The 16,169-nt window shown below is 46.2% G+C and overlaps 1 protein-coding gene and 1 long non-coding RNA gene across 3 annotated transcripts in view; one reads left to right on the top strand and one right to left on the bottom strand.

Annotated features, from left to right (window-relative positions):
* ADCY9 (adenylate cyclase 9) overlaps positions 1-9,260 on the bottom strand; it is a 30,012-nt gene extending 20,752 nt beyond the window's left edge. For both annotated transcript variants that reach the window (XM_081170743.1, XM_081170744.1), the window contains exons 1-2: positions 7,367-9,260; positions 4,570-4,742 (exon numbers count right to left, since the gene is read on the bottom strand). In XM_081170743.1, coding sequence (XP_081026869.1) covers positions 4,570-4,742; positions 7,367-9,245 — 2,052 coding nt within the window. In that variant the 5' untranslated portion in view covers positions 9,246-9,260. The remainder of the gene's footprint in view (positions 1-4,569; positions 4,743-7,366) is intronic.
* A 725-nt stretch (positions 9,261-9,985) lies between these two features.
* The window catches only part of LOC308573646, a 31,366-nt gene continuing 25,182 nt past the window's right edge, over positions 9,986-16,169 (top strand). The window contains exons 1-2 of the long non-coding RNA XR_014002150.1: positions 9,986-10,816; positions 12,684-12,930. This is a non-coding gene — a long non-coding RNA (uncharacterized lncRNA). The remainder of the gene's footprint in view (positions 10,817-12,683; positions 12,931-16,169) is intronic.

Genomic DNA, 16,169 nt, shown 5'->3' with positions numbered 1-16,169 from the left:
CCAGAAGGGAGCAGGAGGAAGATCTCAGTTGGCACACAGTATCAAGAGCCCTTCCTCACAAGGTGTACTTGTTCAGAAAAGCACAACTCACACACACACACACACACACACACACACACACAATGGCTGCAATGATTTATAGCAGGGGCAGGAAAGCAGTGGCCCTCCAGATATGGCTGGACTACAACTCCCATCACCCCTAAACATTAGCCATGTGGGCAGGGACTCAACAACATTTGATGGGAAGGGGGGTGTCATAGGTTACACCATCCGTGGTTTATAGAAACCATCCCAGTCAGGCAACCATTACAGAAGCCCCAGGCTATTCAAGTGATTTATTGTTTAAGCAAGGTTTGGATATAAAATATCAGAAGCATAAAACCTCAAAACCAGTGAAGGAATATTTAAATGTATCAGCTGTCAGGAGTGCTACATTTTGCTTTGCGCCAACGCCAACTTCTTTGAAAACCATGGTCCAATAAGGGACAACCTTCAGACACTCCCAAGAGACAGGTATGAATGAGCCTCTTAGTTCTCAACCCCTCCAACAATTCAAACCCACGCCTGGTACCTCCTACAGTGGTGCTGTATTGCAATGAGGACACCAACTATTGCAGAAGTTGACTTCAGAGGCTGCTATCCCTGTATAGATTGCCCTATGCCATTCTTCCTGTTAGTTCTTCAATGAGCCAAATGAATTTTTCATTTAATAATAATAATAATAATAAATAACATTTATTTATACCCTGACCTCCCCAGCCGAGATCGGGCTTAGGGCGGCTAACACCAAATATATAATACATTAAAAACACAAAATCAAACCATTAGTTTAAAATACAATTCGAATCACATTTAAAATCAAAATAAAATCAAGTAGGAACCCACGAATCATAACCATAGGTGTAAGGAATTAAAAGTTCACCAGGCCCGGCCACCCGTGCTGGTCCCACAGATAGAAAGAGCCAAGGAGGTCACTTACAATAAAGTACACATTTCAGAAACAAAGCCTTGTGTTGAATGCTCATTCTCCAAAATAAGATGCTTCACATGAGTGAGGTCCAGTTTCTCTAGTAACTTGGTTTGCTATAAAATAATGCAGTTGGTGCAAATGGACCCAGTTAATGTGAAATGGCAATCCTCTCTACTGATACAGGTTTTCTATTCGTGTAGACAACTCCTTATTCACATGATATTGAACTTCTGTTTCTTCCAGACCATCAATGTTGCCTTTGTGGAAGGGTTATCAACCCACTCCAAATTTCTGATAGGTGACCATCCCAAAATCAATTATTAGATTTCTCTTTTTCAGTCCCTTCCCCTGCTCCCCCACAGCCTGTCCTGTGGCTCATGTATGCACAGGCTTCAGCATTCAAAAACTGAAAAGCCTCATCATAATGCAACAAGCAGGGCTCCCCCACCCCACCTGTTTTGCACAATCGTGGGGTTTTCCTTGACCAATTCAGGGCTTGGCACTTAAAGTGATGTATTTTGTTGCAACCCTTTGCCGCACAGAAATAATTTGTGTTTGAATTTCAATACATAAGATTTGGAAGCAAAAGCTGATTTCTGAGAGATCAACCATTAAAATCACCTTCCCTGTGTTGATAATTTGACTTCCATTGATTGAAACCTTTTTTTAGCACAATCCAACCGCTGGAAATAAGTTTAATGGTAATAACGTATATATTGAGATTCCTGCACTGCAGGGGGTTGGAATAGATGACCTTTGGGATCCCTTCCAACACTACAATTCTATGAATGTTTTAAATTCCTGAGGATTATGACCCCCAGGAAGCAATCCATTAATGTGACATAGATACAGGGTGAAGCTCTATATAGAATCATAGAATCCTAGAGTTGGAAGAGACCACAAGGGCCATCGAGTCCAACCCCCTGCCAAGCAGGAAACACCATCAGAGCACTCCTGACATATGGTTGTCAAGCCTCTGCTTAAAGACCTCCAAAGTAGGAGACTCCACCACACTCCTTGGCAGCAAATCCCACTGTCGAACAGCTCTTCCTGTCAGGAAGTTCTTCCTAATGTTTAGGTGGAATCTTCTTTCTTGTAGTTTGGATCCATTGCTCCGTATGGTGTGCAGCTGTCTCTGACACTCCAGGGCTATACTTAAATACCTTATTCAAGATTCATTATAAATTTGAAGGACAGCGACGCTGTCATAATCCTTAATATTTCATCTGCAATTGCAGATGAAAATAATCATATCCTTTTTTTACTGAAAACACACAATCACATAAAGAACCATAGCCTAAAGTGATGAGGAAAATATTTAACAGACTTGCTATGAATTAAAAACTACAAATGCATCAGTTGATACTGACGGCATGTTCATCCTACCTACATCTCAAACTCAAGGCTGATAACAACCTTACATCTCATTTATTCACCCCTCCCACCACCCTGTGAAGGCTTATACGGGCCAAGATGAACCAAGTATCTACAGAGCAAAGAATATGGGATTTGTACCTAAGCCTCTCAGGGCTACTGACTGCACTCAAAATGGCTCTGGAACACCCTTTAACCAGCAAGGTGCACCCCAGATGTTTTTATTACAGCTCCCATCAGCTCCTGCCAACACACAATTGTTTTTAGTTATCAAATAAAAAAACTTATATCCCACCCTTTCTCTCCAAAGGGTGCCAGGGTAGTTAACAGCATAGGGGTGGGGAACCCAATCTCCAGTATACAGTATTTTTTATATTAAAAATGTTAATATATATTGCAAATTAAGAATAATATATAGTTTATTCCTTACACAATGCTTCAGTTCAGTTTGCATGTGCTTTGGCTTAATGAAACAGACATCCCCTCCTCCTCCTCCTCACAAGCTCCTTGAGGAAGAGTCCTCCCTTCTTTTTCAAGCTTTTGATACATTTATTGACAATTTTATGAGAAAGTTTAAGTGGTATGATTAAGGCAGGCATTAGAATCAATGGACTCTTGTTTCTCTACCATCACAGCATTTAAGCTAAAGAATGCTTTTATGCTAAAACAAAACCAAAAGGTCTCTGCTCTGTCACTTGCTTTACTTTGTAAGCAACACACACACACACAAATTTCAATCAGTTATTTTTCCCATGCAGATATCAGAAAAGCAACCCTGAAAAGTGACTGGTTAGCTGGAACAAATATTGCACTAGGGACAATTGCTTGGAAGAGCACACCAAATAGCGCACAGCTAAGAAGTGTCTCTTCCCACATACATTTGGGGATCTGAAGCCACAAATCGTACTTAAGGATCAGGACCCGATAACAAGAGTTCCCTGCCACCCCCTTGTTCCATTTGCCACCTGCTCCCAGGAACTCAAAGCAGCATTTCCGCACTAACACTGCTGCGGTGAGGGAGGTTGCACTGAGATATGGAGAACTGTCCACCTGGGGAGCTTCATGGCAGAATGGGAATTTGAACCGGGTCTCTCGCAGCCAACCCTCCACTTTAGCTATTATCTTTTTTTATAACATATTTATTAAGATTTTCAAAATATTACAAAATAAAAATAGAAAAAAGAAAAATACAAAATAAAAGTAATTAAAAACAACTCAATCTTTCCATCACTTATTTTTCATTAGCTTGTTTCCCAGACCTCCTCAGGCCTCCCTTTTTTGTATTCCAATTCAGTTTGTTGGTTCAGCAAATCCTTCCCCTCTTTGTTTATCCTAATCTTTAATCTTAAAATATTGTAACATTAAATCTTTACCTATTAGTAATCCATTCTTCATATTCCCTTATAGTGTTGCAGCTAAAAACCACTTAGTTTCTATCCAACATCATTCTAACATTCATTAATTTTACAATATTTCTGTAAATAGTCTTTACATTTCTTCCAATCTTCTTCCACCGACTCTTCTCCCTAGTCTCGGATTCTGCCAGTCATTTCCGCCAGTTCCATATAGTCAATCACCTTCATCTGCCATTCTTCCAGAGTGTGTAGATCTTGTGTCTTCCAATACTTTGCAATGAGTATTCTTGCTGCTGTTGTAGCATACATAAAAAAAGTTCTATCCTTCTTTGGCACCAATTGGCCTACTACGCCCAGGAGAAAGGCCTCTGGTTTCTTCAAGAAGGTATATTTAAATACTTTTTTCAATTCATTATAGATCATCTCCCAGAAAGCCTTAATCCTTGGGCACGTCCACCAAAGGTGAAAGAATGTACCTTCAGTTTCCTTACATTTCCAACATTTATTATCGGGCAAATGATAGATTTTTGCAAGCTTGACTGGGGTCATGTACCACCTGTATATCATTTTCATAATATTCTCTCTTAAGGCATTGCATGCCGTAAACTTCATACCTGTGGTCCATAACTGTTCCCAGTCAGCCACTTTAGCTATTATCACCCAGTATGGTTCCTCTCTCATTTTAGGGCTTCATAAGCAATAAAATGAAGAATGAAATCTTTCTGTTTCTCCTTCTTCAAGGATTCAGTGGTGCATGTTCCTAGTTCTACTCCAACCACCCAAGTGGCTATTTAACGTCCCCAATGAAAGCTTCTCAAACAAGTTTCTGATTTAAAACCCTTAGAAATTTGAAGAATACATTTGACAAACCTTGGTTTTTTCCAACTGTCTGAAACCTTTTGCTAAGTTGCCAACATTCTCTGCTGATGAGGTTCCCTGTAACTTGCTTCTGTCTCCTGCTTCTAGACCTGGAAGCAGCATCTGTGAGCAGCTGCAGGGGGGCTCCTTCACTTTCAAACCAGAAATCAGGTATGTTTTCAAACCTACAGGAAAATTACAGTTAACAAAGCTGAAACCATTCTTCCACTACTATCCCTCCTCCCCACTTGTTTGCAGAACCCCTCTCTCAAATGTGCACTCCACTATGACTAGGCAAACCACAGCAGCCAGCTACTACTGCCAGTGAGCCAGCTATTCCCATGGCTCACTTCTCCTCTTGGGAACAGTCAGGCCCATCCTTTGGCAACAAAAAGACATTTCATCAACTGCTCTTAACAGACTTTTGTTTCCCTTTTCCTGCCTTCCTAATCCCTCACAATAAAAAGAAAGGCAAGGATAGGCTTATACAATACAGGGCCGCAATATTTTACAATTTTTGAATACTGTAGGCATTTCTGTCCCACGCAGTAGCACTTGATTTCATTGGCAAGTGTGAATGTTTGCTTAAAAACAACAACACACACACACTTTACATGTTATGAAGAGTGGGAATCCTGCACCAAGGACTACTGCACTGCAGCATCTGAATAATTGTAAGACTTTTCTCGTCTAGCTGAATGCTAGCAGGACTCTGCCCCCCTCCCCACCAGTTTAGCAATGAGGTACAGCCTAATGGCCTGCAGATTATCTTCCTACAGCAAACATGGTGTCAAAAACATTTAGCAGCAAGCAGAATGGCTTGTGTACACACAGAAGTCCTTCAGGACACAAAGCTGACCCACCACCACTCAAGGTAAGACCCCTTCAACATTTCCAAGGCTGCAACCCTATGCACATCTTAAACAGAAGTCCTGTTGAATTCATTTTCCAGAGGGGAACCTATGATAGTTAACTGCAGCAACAAAGACTCTTGCATCTAGTACATCTAGTATACTAACAGTATTCAAAGCTCATTCCTGCATACTTTAATCCCTCTTTCACTAAACTGAGCTGAATCTAAATAAAAGCCATGAGAGTGACATAACCACATTAATTACCTGCATATGTTTATTATATTTTCAATAACACTATACAAAGCTTAACCCAATTTAGAACTACTCATAAAATCAGGTTTTTAACTGAATTTATCCAGTATATGCAAGTTAAACATCCATTCAGTGTTAAGTGTGTCGCTGCAGAAAACAAAGGCTTCTCTTTACACAGCACAATGCTCCTCTGCAGGATAGACATAAGAAAATCTTCTAATTATGTCTTATCTTTGTTAAATGCTTAAGTGTACTGCTAAAACAGCAAGTAGGCACTTTGTGGTAGTCATTCACATCAAAGGCTTTCTACCACATCGGGAAGAGCCAGAAACCCCTTTTCTTTAAAAAGAGAGAGAGAGAGAGAGCGCGCGCGATTTCACTATTAAATTGTTAATACTGTATTTGCAACTACTGACCTAGGAGTATTCTGTACTGGAAACACAGACTATAAATGTTATAAAGAAATAGATATATAATAAACAAATATAAATTAGCCTTGGTGTCCTAGGGTGCAGCATATCTTGTGCACTTCTGGGAGCTACAGAATAAACAGAACAGACCTTCTTTTCTTCAAAAATCAGGTTGCCCTAAGGCAGCTGACTTGGTCGAGGTCAAATGACAGTTTGAAATTCAAAACAATTTATACAGATAACAATTACTGGTACCCTTCATCTGCTGTCAAGGAAGGAAGGCTGAGTCCATTACTACATTTAAACTTTCTGCCTTTTAAATTTCACCATGCTAAGAAAACTCAAGAGGAGGAAAGATGGAGACATTTTCCAAGCTGTCTTGAGGAAGCTTTAGCTTTGCATATTTTATGTCATTTTATGCTCCATGCCCCATCTGTTACTCACACTTAGCTGTCTCCCTTCCAGTGCACTCTGCTCTTGCCTACGGTTTCTAAAACTGACTATTAATTAAAACAGTATCAAATACTTCATTTTGGATCACATTCAGCTCTTTCATCTGTTCTCCAGACTCATAAATACAGTACAAAGTACCTGAAACAAAACATTATTAGACTGTTTTCGGAGGAGCATCTAACACATATTCTTTTAAGTTCTGACTTCTATTTGAAATTCATTAAAATATATGCCTTTTCCCTAAAGTATTTGTCAAACTGCCACAAGTTCTCTAAAGAACAGATTTGTAACTGGGTGCCTCAAATCTATTTGTAGCTTCAACAAAATAGGTTAGTACTTTGTAAGTCAAGTTCTAACCATTACAACTCACCAAATAGCGGTATTTTTCTGGAGAAACCAAAAAGCAAATCTGCCTTAATATGAGGTGTCTGCAGTCTGCTCCTCAGCATGAAGACAAAGTTTTTTTCGGAACGTCATATTTTTTTCTAGAAGCCTATGAATCACTTGAAACCCAATCACCCTAAGTACAGACTATATGAAAGTATATGAACTATAAAATATCTGGCAGACGATTAAAATACAACATTAAAAGTGCCCTTTATAATAATCAGTTCTAAAATCAGAAAGCATTGCAACCGCCAAGCATATGACATCAAATACCTTATCTTTCATTCCTTGAAGAATCAGCAAGGACAACCTCAAAACTAAAACTCTGAATCTCAGATGTTGTACTTGATGTGTCCAGACTTGCCCATGTCAGCACAACAAGCGTAAGAAACTATGGGAGGAAAGTATTGAAGTATACCAGTTCATTTTAGACACACACACGTATATATATACCTTTAAGCTGGTCTACAACCACACTCTGACCAACACGCTCAGTCACCTTTCCATCCTCCATTTCATAGCGGTCATCTAAGTATTTCGCAGTAGCTTCTGAAATATGGACCTTTCCTGCCACGCCCAGTTGCTCCATAAGGTTGGCCAAGTTGACGTCATTGGACCACACATCGAACTTGAACCTTCTCATCCCCAGAATGCCACACAGGACCGTCCCAGTGTGAACACCAACCCTCATGTTCACCATCTCTTTCTTTTCCTGACAAAACTGCTCAATGGCTTTAATCATGCCCAGCCCCATCTCGATGCAGCAATAAGCATGGTCCTCTCGGGGCTCAGGGCACCCTGCCACGCAGTAGTAACAGTCCCCCAAAGTGCTTATCTTCTCACATTTTGTGTCCTCGCACAGGTGGTCAAAGCGACCAAAGAGATCGTTCAAGAGTCCCACCAGAGCATGCGCAGATTTGTTGGCACTCATTTTTGTGAAGCCCACAATATCCGCAAACAAAATACTGACTTGTTCTATCTGCTGCATTTTAAAAGGACGGAATATGATGGGGTTTTTCTGTATAGAAGGCTTTTTCTTTTTGTTTTTGGGGCTGGAGGTGGAGTGGCGCTTCACAGAGTTCTCGCTTTCGTCGTCCCCCTGCTTCATCAGGTCGTCGGCAATAATCCTGGGCATGACGGAATGGATCATCCTCTCCTTGAGGGCCTTTTCCACCTCCAGGTCTTTGCCGTGCATAATGGACTGCCCCACTTTCAGGAAGGTGCTTCTGGACCGGACTTCGGACATGATGAAGAGGTGGATGCCGGTGGCGTGGATGCACACGTGCAGCAGGGCTTTGCTGAGCAGGTCCCAGGCCAGGAGGCGCTCCCCAAAGGGCGAGAAGCAGCTCTCCTCGCGGAAGTAGTAGCCGAAAGTCTCGAAGAGGACCGAGTAGGAGAGGCCCAGCAGGAAGCTCAGGTAGAGGGGCAGGTGCATGACGGTGTAGAGCAGCAGCAGCACCTCGATGCACATGGAGAAGCTGCCCACCTGCGACAGGCAGGGCCCGGCGGGAGCCCCCCACTCGTCCAGGCCCCCCTCCGCCGCCGCCGGGGGTCCCAGCGCCTGCAGCTGCGGCGCCAGCGTGATGGCGAAGACGAGCAGCACCAGGGCCAGCGAGGTGCGCGCCGGGTGGCGCCCGTAGGCGCGCGTGAAGGTGAAGGCGAAGAAGGCGAGGCAGGCGGCCAGGAAGGCCAGCGCGGGCGCCACGAAGGGGGCCTGCCGCCGCCGCCGCCCTTCTCCGCCGGGGGGCCCCAGCCGCAGCGCGAAGTAGCCGCCCCACAGCAGCCCCGCCGCGCCCAGGTACGAGAGCGCGTAGCGGAAGCGGCGCCGCGTCTGCGGGAAGCAGCGCTCCCGGCAGGCCTCCTCCAGGTTGCAAGAGTCGAACGTGGGGTTCCACCACTGCGCCGAGGCGCGCTCGAACAGCTGCGGGAGCCGCGTCGAGCGCCGCCGGGAGCCCAGCCCCAGCCCGAGGCCCAGGCCCAGCCCGAAGGCCCCGCCGCCGCCGCCGCCCTTGTCTCTCTTCTTGCCCCGGCCGCCGCCTCTCCCGCCGCCCGCCTGGGCCCTCCTGGCCGCCGCTGCCGCCGCGTCTCCCGAGCTGCTGCCGCCGCTGGAGGAGGAGAGGCTGGCCTTGGCCGGCTGGGCCCCCGGGGGGCTCCGGGCGCAGATCCTCACCGTCACGCTCCCGCCGCCGCCGCCGCCGCTGCCGCTCGAGTCGCAGCTGACCTCGGTGCTCCGCCGGCGCCGCTGGGGCTGAGGCTGAGGCTGCTGCTGCTGCTGCAGGAGCTGCTGGTGCGCCGACGAGCCCGAGGGCGGCGACGCCGACGACGAGGCCATGGCCCTCCGAGCGCGCCCTTCTCCCTAGGCAGCGGCTCTCAGCGCGGGCCCGGGCCGCCTCCGCCTTCGCCTCCTCCGCCGCCCGCGCCGCCTCCGCTGCCGGGGTTCTGGGTGCCGCCCAAGACCGCGCTGCTCGGGCTCCCGCCAGGCCGCTCCGGGCCCCGCCGCATGGCGCTGCGCCAGGGCCGCGCCTCCCTCACGGCGGGCCGCTCGGCCGCATCGCCCGCCTCCCTGGAAGCGCCTCACAGGCCGCGGCGCCGGATCGGCCGCCCTCGGGAAGGAGAAGAACCACCACAAGCAGCAGCAGGGCGAGGGCGGAGGCGGCTGTCACTGAGGCGCGCGGCTCAGCGCAGGCGCGCTCGCGAGGGAGGGAGGGAGGGAGGCGGGGAAGCCGTGGCCGAGGGGGGCGGGGACTCGCGCGCGCGCGCGCGCACAGGAGAGACCCCGGCGGGGCGCGCGCGCGGCGGCGAAGAAGCCGTGACCCGGAGAAGCCGCGCTGCCCACTGCGCAGGCGCACGCTTGTCTTGTGCGGCCCAGTTTCCCGCCTTTCGTCTCCTCCCTCGCCTCAGCGCCCCTCCCCCCCTGCGGTTTCTCGTGAGGAAAATTAGATGGCGGGAGAAAGGCAAGGGGGGGCCACCCTCGCGAAGACCCCGTCTCTCCCTCATAGATCATGAGCTTCTTTAATTTTTCAAAAGCATTTGTTAGCTTGTCATTTCCACCAAAACTTCTCCAAGCAATTGAGCTGCGATTAGTCAGCGAGTTATTTACACCCAGGGCGACTTTAGCAAAGGCTTCCCACATGGATCTGCACCCTTAATGCTCCAAACTTATCTTTTGGCGAAATGTAACGCCTCGCTCTTCGACTCCCAAGAGCACCGTCCAAAGACGCTGGAAAGAAAACCCAGCTCCGCTGCAAGCGCTGAAGAGCGTGAGGGCAGATCGCATCCGTGGCATGAGAAACTCGAGCGAAGCCGGCCAGTTGGGAAGCATTGGGCCCAAAACGAAATGGCCGCTGGGCAGAGACCGAGGGCCCCAGGGGATAAAGGCACCCAGCAGCTTCTTCCCATCTTGCTTCAGAGTTTCTGGATGGCTAGATGGCTGAATCAACATTTTCCAGTGAAAGGTTTTTTTAAGCCAATTGATTGTTTTTTCAACAAACAGCTGATTTCTTCCAACCCGAACCTGGGCGACAGGCGCCATTTTGAGAAACTGCTGAGGGAAGACTGAGAAGTGACACGTGAGGGAAGAACTCGTGAAAGCCTCTCCGTGACTTTTGGGGAATGCCGCTCTCCGTTTTAGGGAGCTGGTCACCCCAGAGTAGCTCCCAGCTTCTCTTCTCCATATTCCCACTGCATTTATTGTCTCCAGAATTGCAGCCATTGAACTCTGCGGCAGCAGGCAGGTTACCAAGGCCAGCCCTGCGGCGAAGTAAAGGAACGTGGCGGCTGATTTTTCAGGAGGCAGGAAAAGGTGCAAATCATGAGTTATTCCATTGAAAGGACTCCTGAGGTTCATCTAGTCCAGCCAATGCCAATGCCATGCAGGGATCGCAGCGAAATCATCCCTGCCAGGTGGGCAGCCAACCTTTGCTGAAAAACCTCCAATAAAGGAGACTCCATCACCTTTAGCTTAACAATGCCTTGTTACTGTGATTTAATTTCCACTTGCAGGATTTTCTGCCTTGCGTGCCGCAATGATGGGCAGCCTCGGTCTGGAAGGGAGCTCTTTTGTTGTTGCGCCTCAGGCAGCGAAGGTCTCGGCCTCATCCTGCAGGACCACCTGGCTCTGGTTTGCCCCGCAGAACTTGGGTTCTTTGCATAGCTGCTAATGTTTCCCTTTTTAAAAGGGAAATTCCCTTATTCTGAATAGGACTCCTCGCAAGAAAAGGGAAAAGTTGACAGCTATGGTTCTTCGTTGCTGAGAAGACGGGAGGATGAGCCCCAAAGCCACCGCCGCAACTCCCAATGCCACCGTGCATAAGCAAAGAGATGGGCTTTGCGCCGTCATTTCCCCAAGGGGGCTCCTGGGCCCCCGGTCAGTGGTCCTCCATGGCACCCACCCCTTCGGATGCGTTTCGCTTCCCCTTGGGATGGCCTTTTGCAGCCAGGAGCCGCCTGAGGAGCCACAAGTGTGCGCTGCCTGCTCAGCCCAGATCCCCACACCAGGCTGCACAAAATACCTTGCTGCTCTTAATGTCTTTTCCCTGGACCTGCTCCTCTCTCATTAGAGCTAATGAATTGCTGCCGTAGAAAGGGTAAATTATTCAGCAGGGAAGAAGCCAGCCGGTGGTTCCATTGTGGCACCACTATGATGCGCGGCCTGAGTCAGAGGGCAATTAAAGGCTTGGCGCGCAGCAGCTGCGGGGGGGGGGGGTTGCGCCTGATCTCGCTGCCGCCCTCTCTCCCCTTCCGCGCCCTCATTAGCTGCAGCTGACACAGTTGCCTTTGCATGTTTCTGCCCTCCGTTCTGTTATCTCTTCCTGCCTCCCGCTTGCCATCTTTGGCTCCCACACAGAGTCCTCTGATGCTGTCACAGAGTGTTCTTCTCGTTTCTCCTCCTTTCCCTCACATCCTCACATCCCGATCCTATGTAGAGTGGAAAATCAACAGGCAGCACGCCTATCCTTGCTGAGGCCTACTTCCTGTGCAGGGGGGTTTATTCATTGTGACTTTATCTGAAGCAAACATGCATATGGTGATGGAGAAAGTGTTGGGTTTTGGTCCTGGCAATTAAAAAAAATCAATCTGCTGCAGCCAGCAAGCTATTTACTATATTTATTTATAAACTTCCCTACCAGGCTTCAGTACATCCTCTCACTGGTGCTACTCTGCAGTCTTACCTCAGCATTGAAACTGCATTTTTATATCAGAAAGTGGGGGGAGAAAACAAACCTTGAGAATTTCTAAAATGTGATCATAAATTTGGGGGCTTCCCTGACAAACTCTACTGATAATTTCATCTTTTTTTACAAAGTGACTCTTCAGGTTGCATTCTTACATGGGGAGAAGAATTACCTTTGAAATTAGAACACTTATTGACACAGTTGCCCTCAATATGCTTCCATGTCACTATAAACTCTATACATGCCCAGACACTCATTAATACATGCATACATAACCAAAGAATGTATTGAATATTCAATATTATTATTTCATCACCAGTTTCTCAATAAGCACTTTTCAGGGGCAAAATATATATGCAATAGATTATGTGAGGACTGAAAACAAGTATTCCATCTCCAGTGGTTCTAGAATAAAATGTTGTGTGTGACAATTTGCAAGCAGGCTTTCTTGGTGATAGTACCCATCCTTTGGAATGTTCTCTGTCAGGTATTAGTGTGGTAGAGAGAGTAATGACCTTTAAATGCATCTTAAAAGTTTATGCAAGCTTTCATTAACCCTGGCTCTTAACTTTCTAATTTTTTTGTTTGGTATACAGGTGTCTCCCCACTTACGTGCATTCAGCTTGCATGACTGTGTATACGTGTGACGCCGGGAAATAAATAAATTTAAATTGCAAAAAGACGCGAAAACGGCCCCAAAAGATACAAGCAACAGCAAGTGAATCTGACACACAGCCAGCCTCTTCAGGGCACCAGTCTCCCTGCCCTTGTTGTTGATTCCACATCACCCTCCAGTGATGAGGAAGACTAAGAGCCACCATTGCCACAATTCATGCCAGTCTGGTAAGTGCTTCTGGTTTTTTAAAGGATTTCGCAAAGGTTTAGAAGGCTTTTTAGATGGTGTTCCCTACTATATGTGATATCACGTATACGTGCGGTACCCGGAAACGTAACCCTCGCATAAGTGGGGAAACGTCTGTACTGTTCACTTTTATCAGTGTGTAATATACAAATGGTATATTTTCGTAAACTGCAAATTTGCATTTGCATTTTGGTTTTACCTGATTTTTATAAAACTGTATTGAATGTTGCATTTTTATTGTTTTTATATAAGCTGCTTGGATTTGTATAAGAGGTAGAAAATGTAGAAAATGAACATGTTATGCAATTTCTAATTATCTGGAAACATTTTCATGCAGTTCACAGTATACCAGGATCATGGTGGTTTTGCACATAAACTCATGAGGGGCTGAGCTAGTTTTGTTGGCAGCGAGTCTGATCCCGCAAGGGATCAGAGAATGGAATTACTTGTGAGGATGAAGCATGATGGAGGTGTGAGTAACAATCCAATCCAACACTTCTGCAGACATCCTTCCGTTTCCTAAAGCACACTAAATCCAGGTCTTCAAAATATTAGGAAGCAGAGTGGTGGCCACTTTGGGAATCCTGATCATTGACAGCAACGGAGAATTGGCATTTAAGCTGAGCATGTGAGCCATTCAGAGTGAAAGGAAAGAATCTCTGCAGCACCCTATTGTGGTTTAGCCACTTCCTGATTGCAGCTTGAAGTCTCTCCCCTAATGACTTCCTCCTTCCTCACTGTAGAGGGGAAACCCTTTCAGTAACCTCACCAAAACTCAGACCACAATCATAATCTAATGAAACAAAATACAGTTAATAAGAGATTTGTGCTTCTAAGAGATTATTTTCCCAATTTATGACAACTATCACCCATTACTGAAATAAATAAGGACAAAACCATAGTGGAAATAGGTGGGTGCAGCCACTTAATGGAGTCAAAAGGATTAATTCAGATCCTCTGGTAGACCTGACAGGATAGTACTGAAATGGACAAAAAGCAGGGGAGAGCAGTATAACAGGAAAGCACTTTCCTTGGGTTTTTAAAGTTCAGGCCTGCAAGTTTGATGAGAAGAGTACTTACAATGTCATCATTAAGTAAAGAGTTGCCTCAAAGCCAGGTCTTGGCTCATCTTTTGTAAATAAAGCAACTAACCATGTTTGTGCATCTGAGAGCATCCTTTCACCAATTTGCTGGACCCCAAATTATTTTATCTACCAGCTCAACGATGTCTTCTCTACAACAGAAACAAAGCATCAAGGAATGTGATTGGAAAAGATCAGAATTTATTAGAACAGCTGATGTACATGGTCTCTCCAAATACAGATTATTATTGTGAACCACTAACTGGAAATATATTACAGCTATGTAATTCCTTTAAATGTATCTGTCCAAATTCCTGTTCAAAAGAAGCACACAACGGTGGATTTGATTTGGTTTTGGTAATTTAACCAAATGGAGAAGTCCACAGGCTCCCCCCCCCCCCCCGATCAGTGGCCCACAGAGTTGCATATTCTCAAGACTGAGAAGAGACAGACTGGTAATGCTAAGAACCATCTGTTCTGGCTGATCCTCAGACAGCGCCAGTTTAGGTGGATGCCAAACTATTTCAGCCATGCTGTCAATGGCTAAAATTCCCCCAGAGAAATCACCTACTTAGTTTTCGGTGCTGGAGTTTCCACTGTTCTTGAAATACCACGTGATTGTCAGGTGCCAACAGAACATGTTATTATGAAGTGGGCACTACTCAAAAGAGACCCTGAGTGTAGATTTGAGGGTGGGGGAAGGGAAGGAGGGCAAGGCAGGACCTAGGGAGTCCTGGGATGTTTCAGTCCCAAGGGACCAGGAGGTTTTATTCAGTGCATTGGGCTGAATCGCCGCCTTTCAGCACAGGTCAGCAAGATTGTCGCTCAGCGCTTCTCCCCACCTCCCAGCATCTCATTCCAGCAAGCAGCAGGCAGCTGCACACCTTGACTACTTTTTCTTTCAGCGCTACCACCGAATTGCAGTTTCTGCTGTGTTTGGTTTCTGGTGTCATCCCAGATCCTACTGCCCCTCAGCAGTCCTCAAAGTCATGCCAGCGAACAAGACACATGTGCCTGTGGGTTATAGACCATGGGAGTGGCCATTGCATCCAATTTGTCACTTCAGACTTTCACCCCACACTGAACAAGTTGCTAAGCTAAGCGCATCTTGTAGAAAACAACCTTGTCTCATTGGACATGACCTGTAATATATTGATACATAAGAAGAAAGGAGGCAAGAAAGATGAATGAAAACAAGAAAGTCAAGTGGCAGAAGAGGAGAAGAGGGGAAACACAACGTGAGGACGGGAAAAGCAATGGAGGCGGTGGGGCCTATCTGTTGGGGTCACTGCTTCCTCAGAGAACAAGGCAATTTCACTTTGTGGAGCCAGTTGCAGCACACTTCTTTTTTCTGTTCCACCAGTTGTAGAGTCAGATGCAGGACCATTTACAAGAACAGAGCATCTGATTGGGAAAAAGCATTGCAGGGTGGGAAGCAGTTGGTGATATGAGAAGGATAGGAAGCTAACATACAAGAGAAGAATGGAGAAGGAGGTTTCAGCAGCAGCAACTCCAAGATATTGGGGGGGGGGGCTTTTCTCTGCGCTGACTCTTTCCCTAGCTGTTATCTGGTGCTGAGCTGCATTTTCACCTGCTGTCCATTTCCTCGAAACTTTCAATTTTCAAATACTTTATTTGGTGGGAAAGCAAGTAAACCAATCCATCATGCTACCTTCATCTGCTTCACCTTTTCTTCTTCACTTCTGTCTTTCTCAGGTTGCTTAATTATACCTTTCTTGAACCTCCCTTGCAAGATTAATAAGGCATGCCAGCATGTTATCTCAATGCTGATAACTGGCTGGATGTCATAATTGCTGCAGACCCCCCTTCACACTCAGAGAATATTACCATCAGGGTGTAAGGCCTGGACATCTCTGCTTACCACTCACTAATCTCATGTCTCCAGTTTGCACTCAGCACTGCCATCAGCTGTGCTACCTAAAGGACTGCTTCTCCTATTTCACATACAAGAAAGCTGAGCTTTGTTCTAACTTAAGAAATAACCATTTGCACCTAACCACAAAAATTTGATGTTGAGGTGCAGGGAGGCAAATGAACAACTGGGAAGCTATAAAAGAGAAAAGATAGGCAAAGACTAGCCATTTTTTAACCCACAGTGAAAAACCTGGAAGGGCAAG

Source organism: Podarcis bocagei (assembly GCF_964188305.1).
Source record: "Podarcis bocagei genome assembly, chromosome: 14".
NCBI classification, from domain to species: Eukaryota; Metazoa; Chordata; class Lepidosauria; order Squamata; family Lacertidae; genus Podarcis; species Podarcis bocagei.
This window is presented reverse-complemented; position numbering and strand designations above follow the sequence as displayed.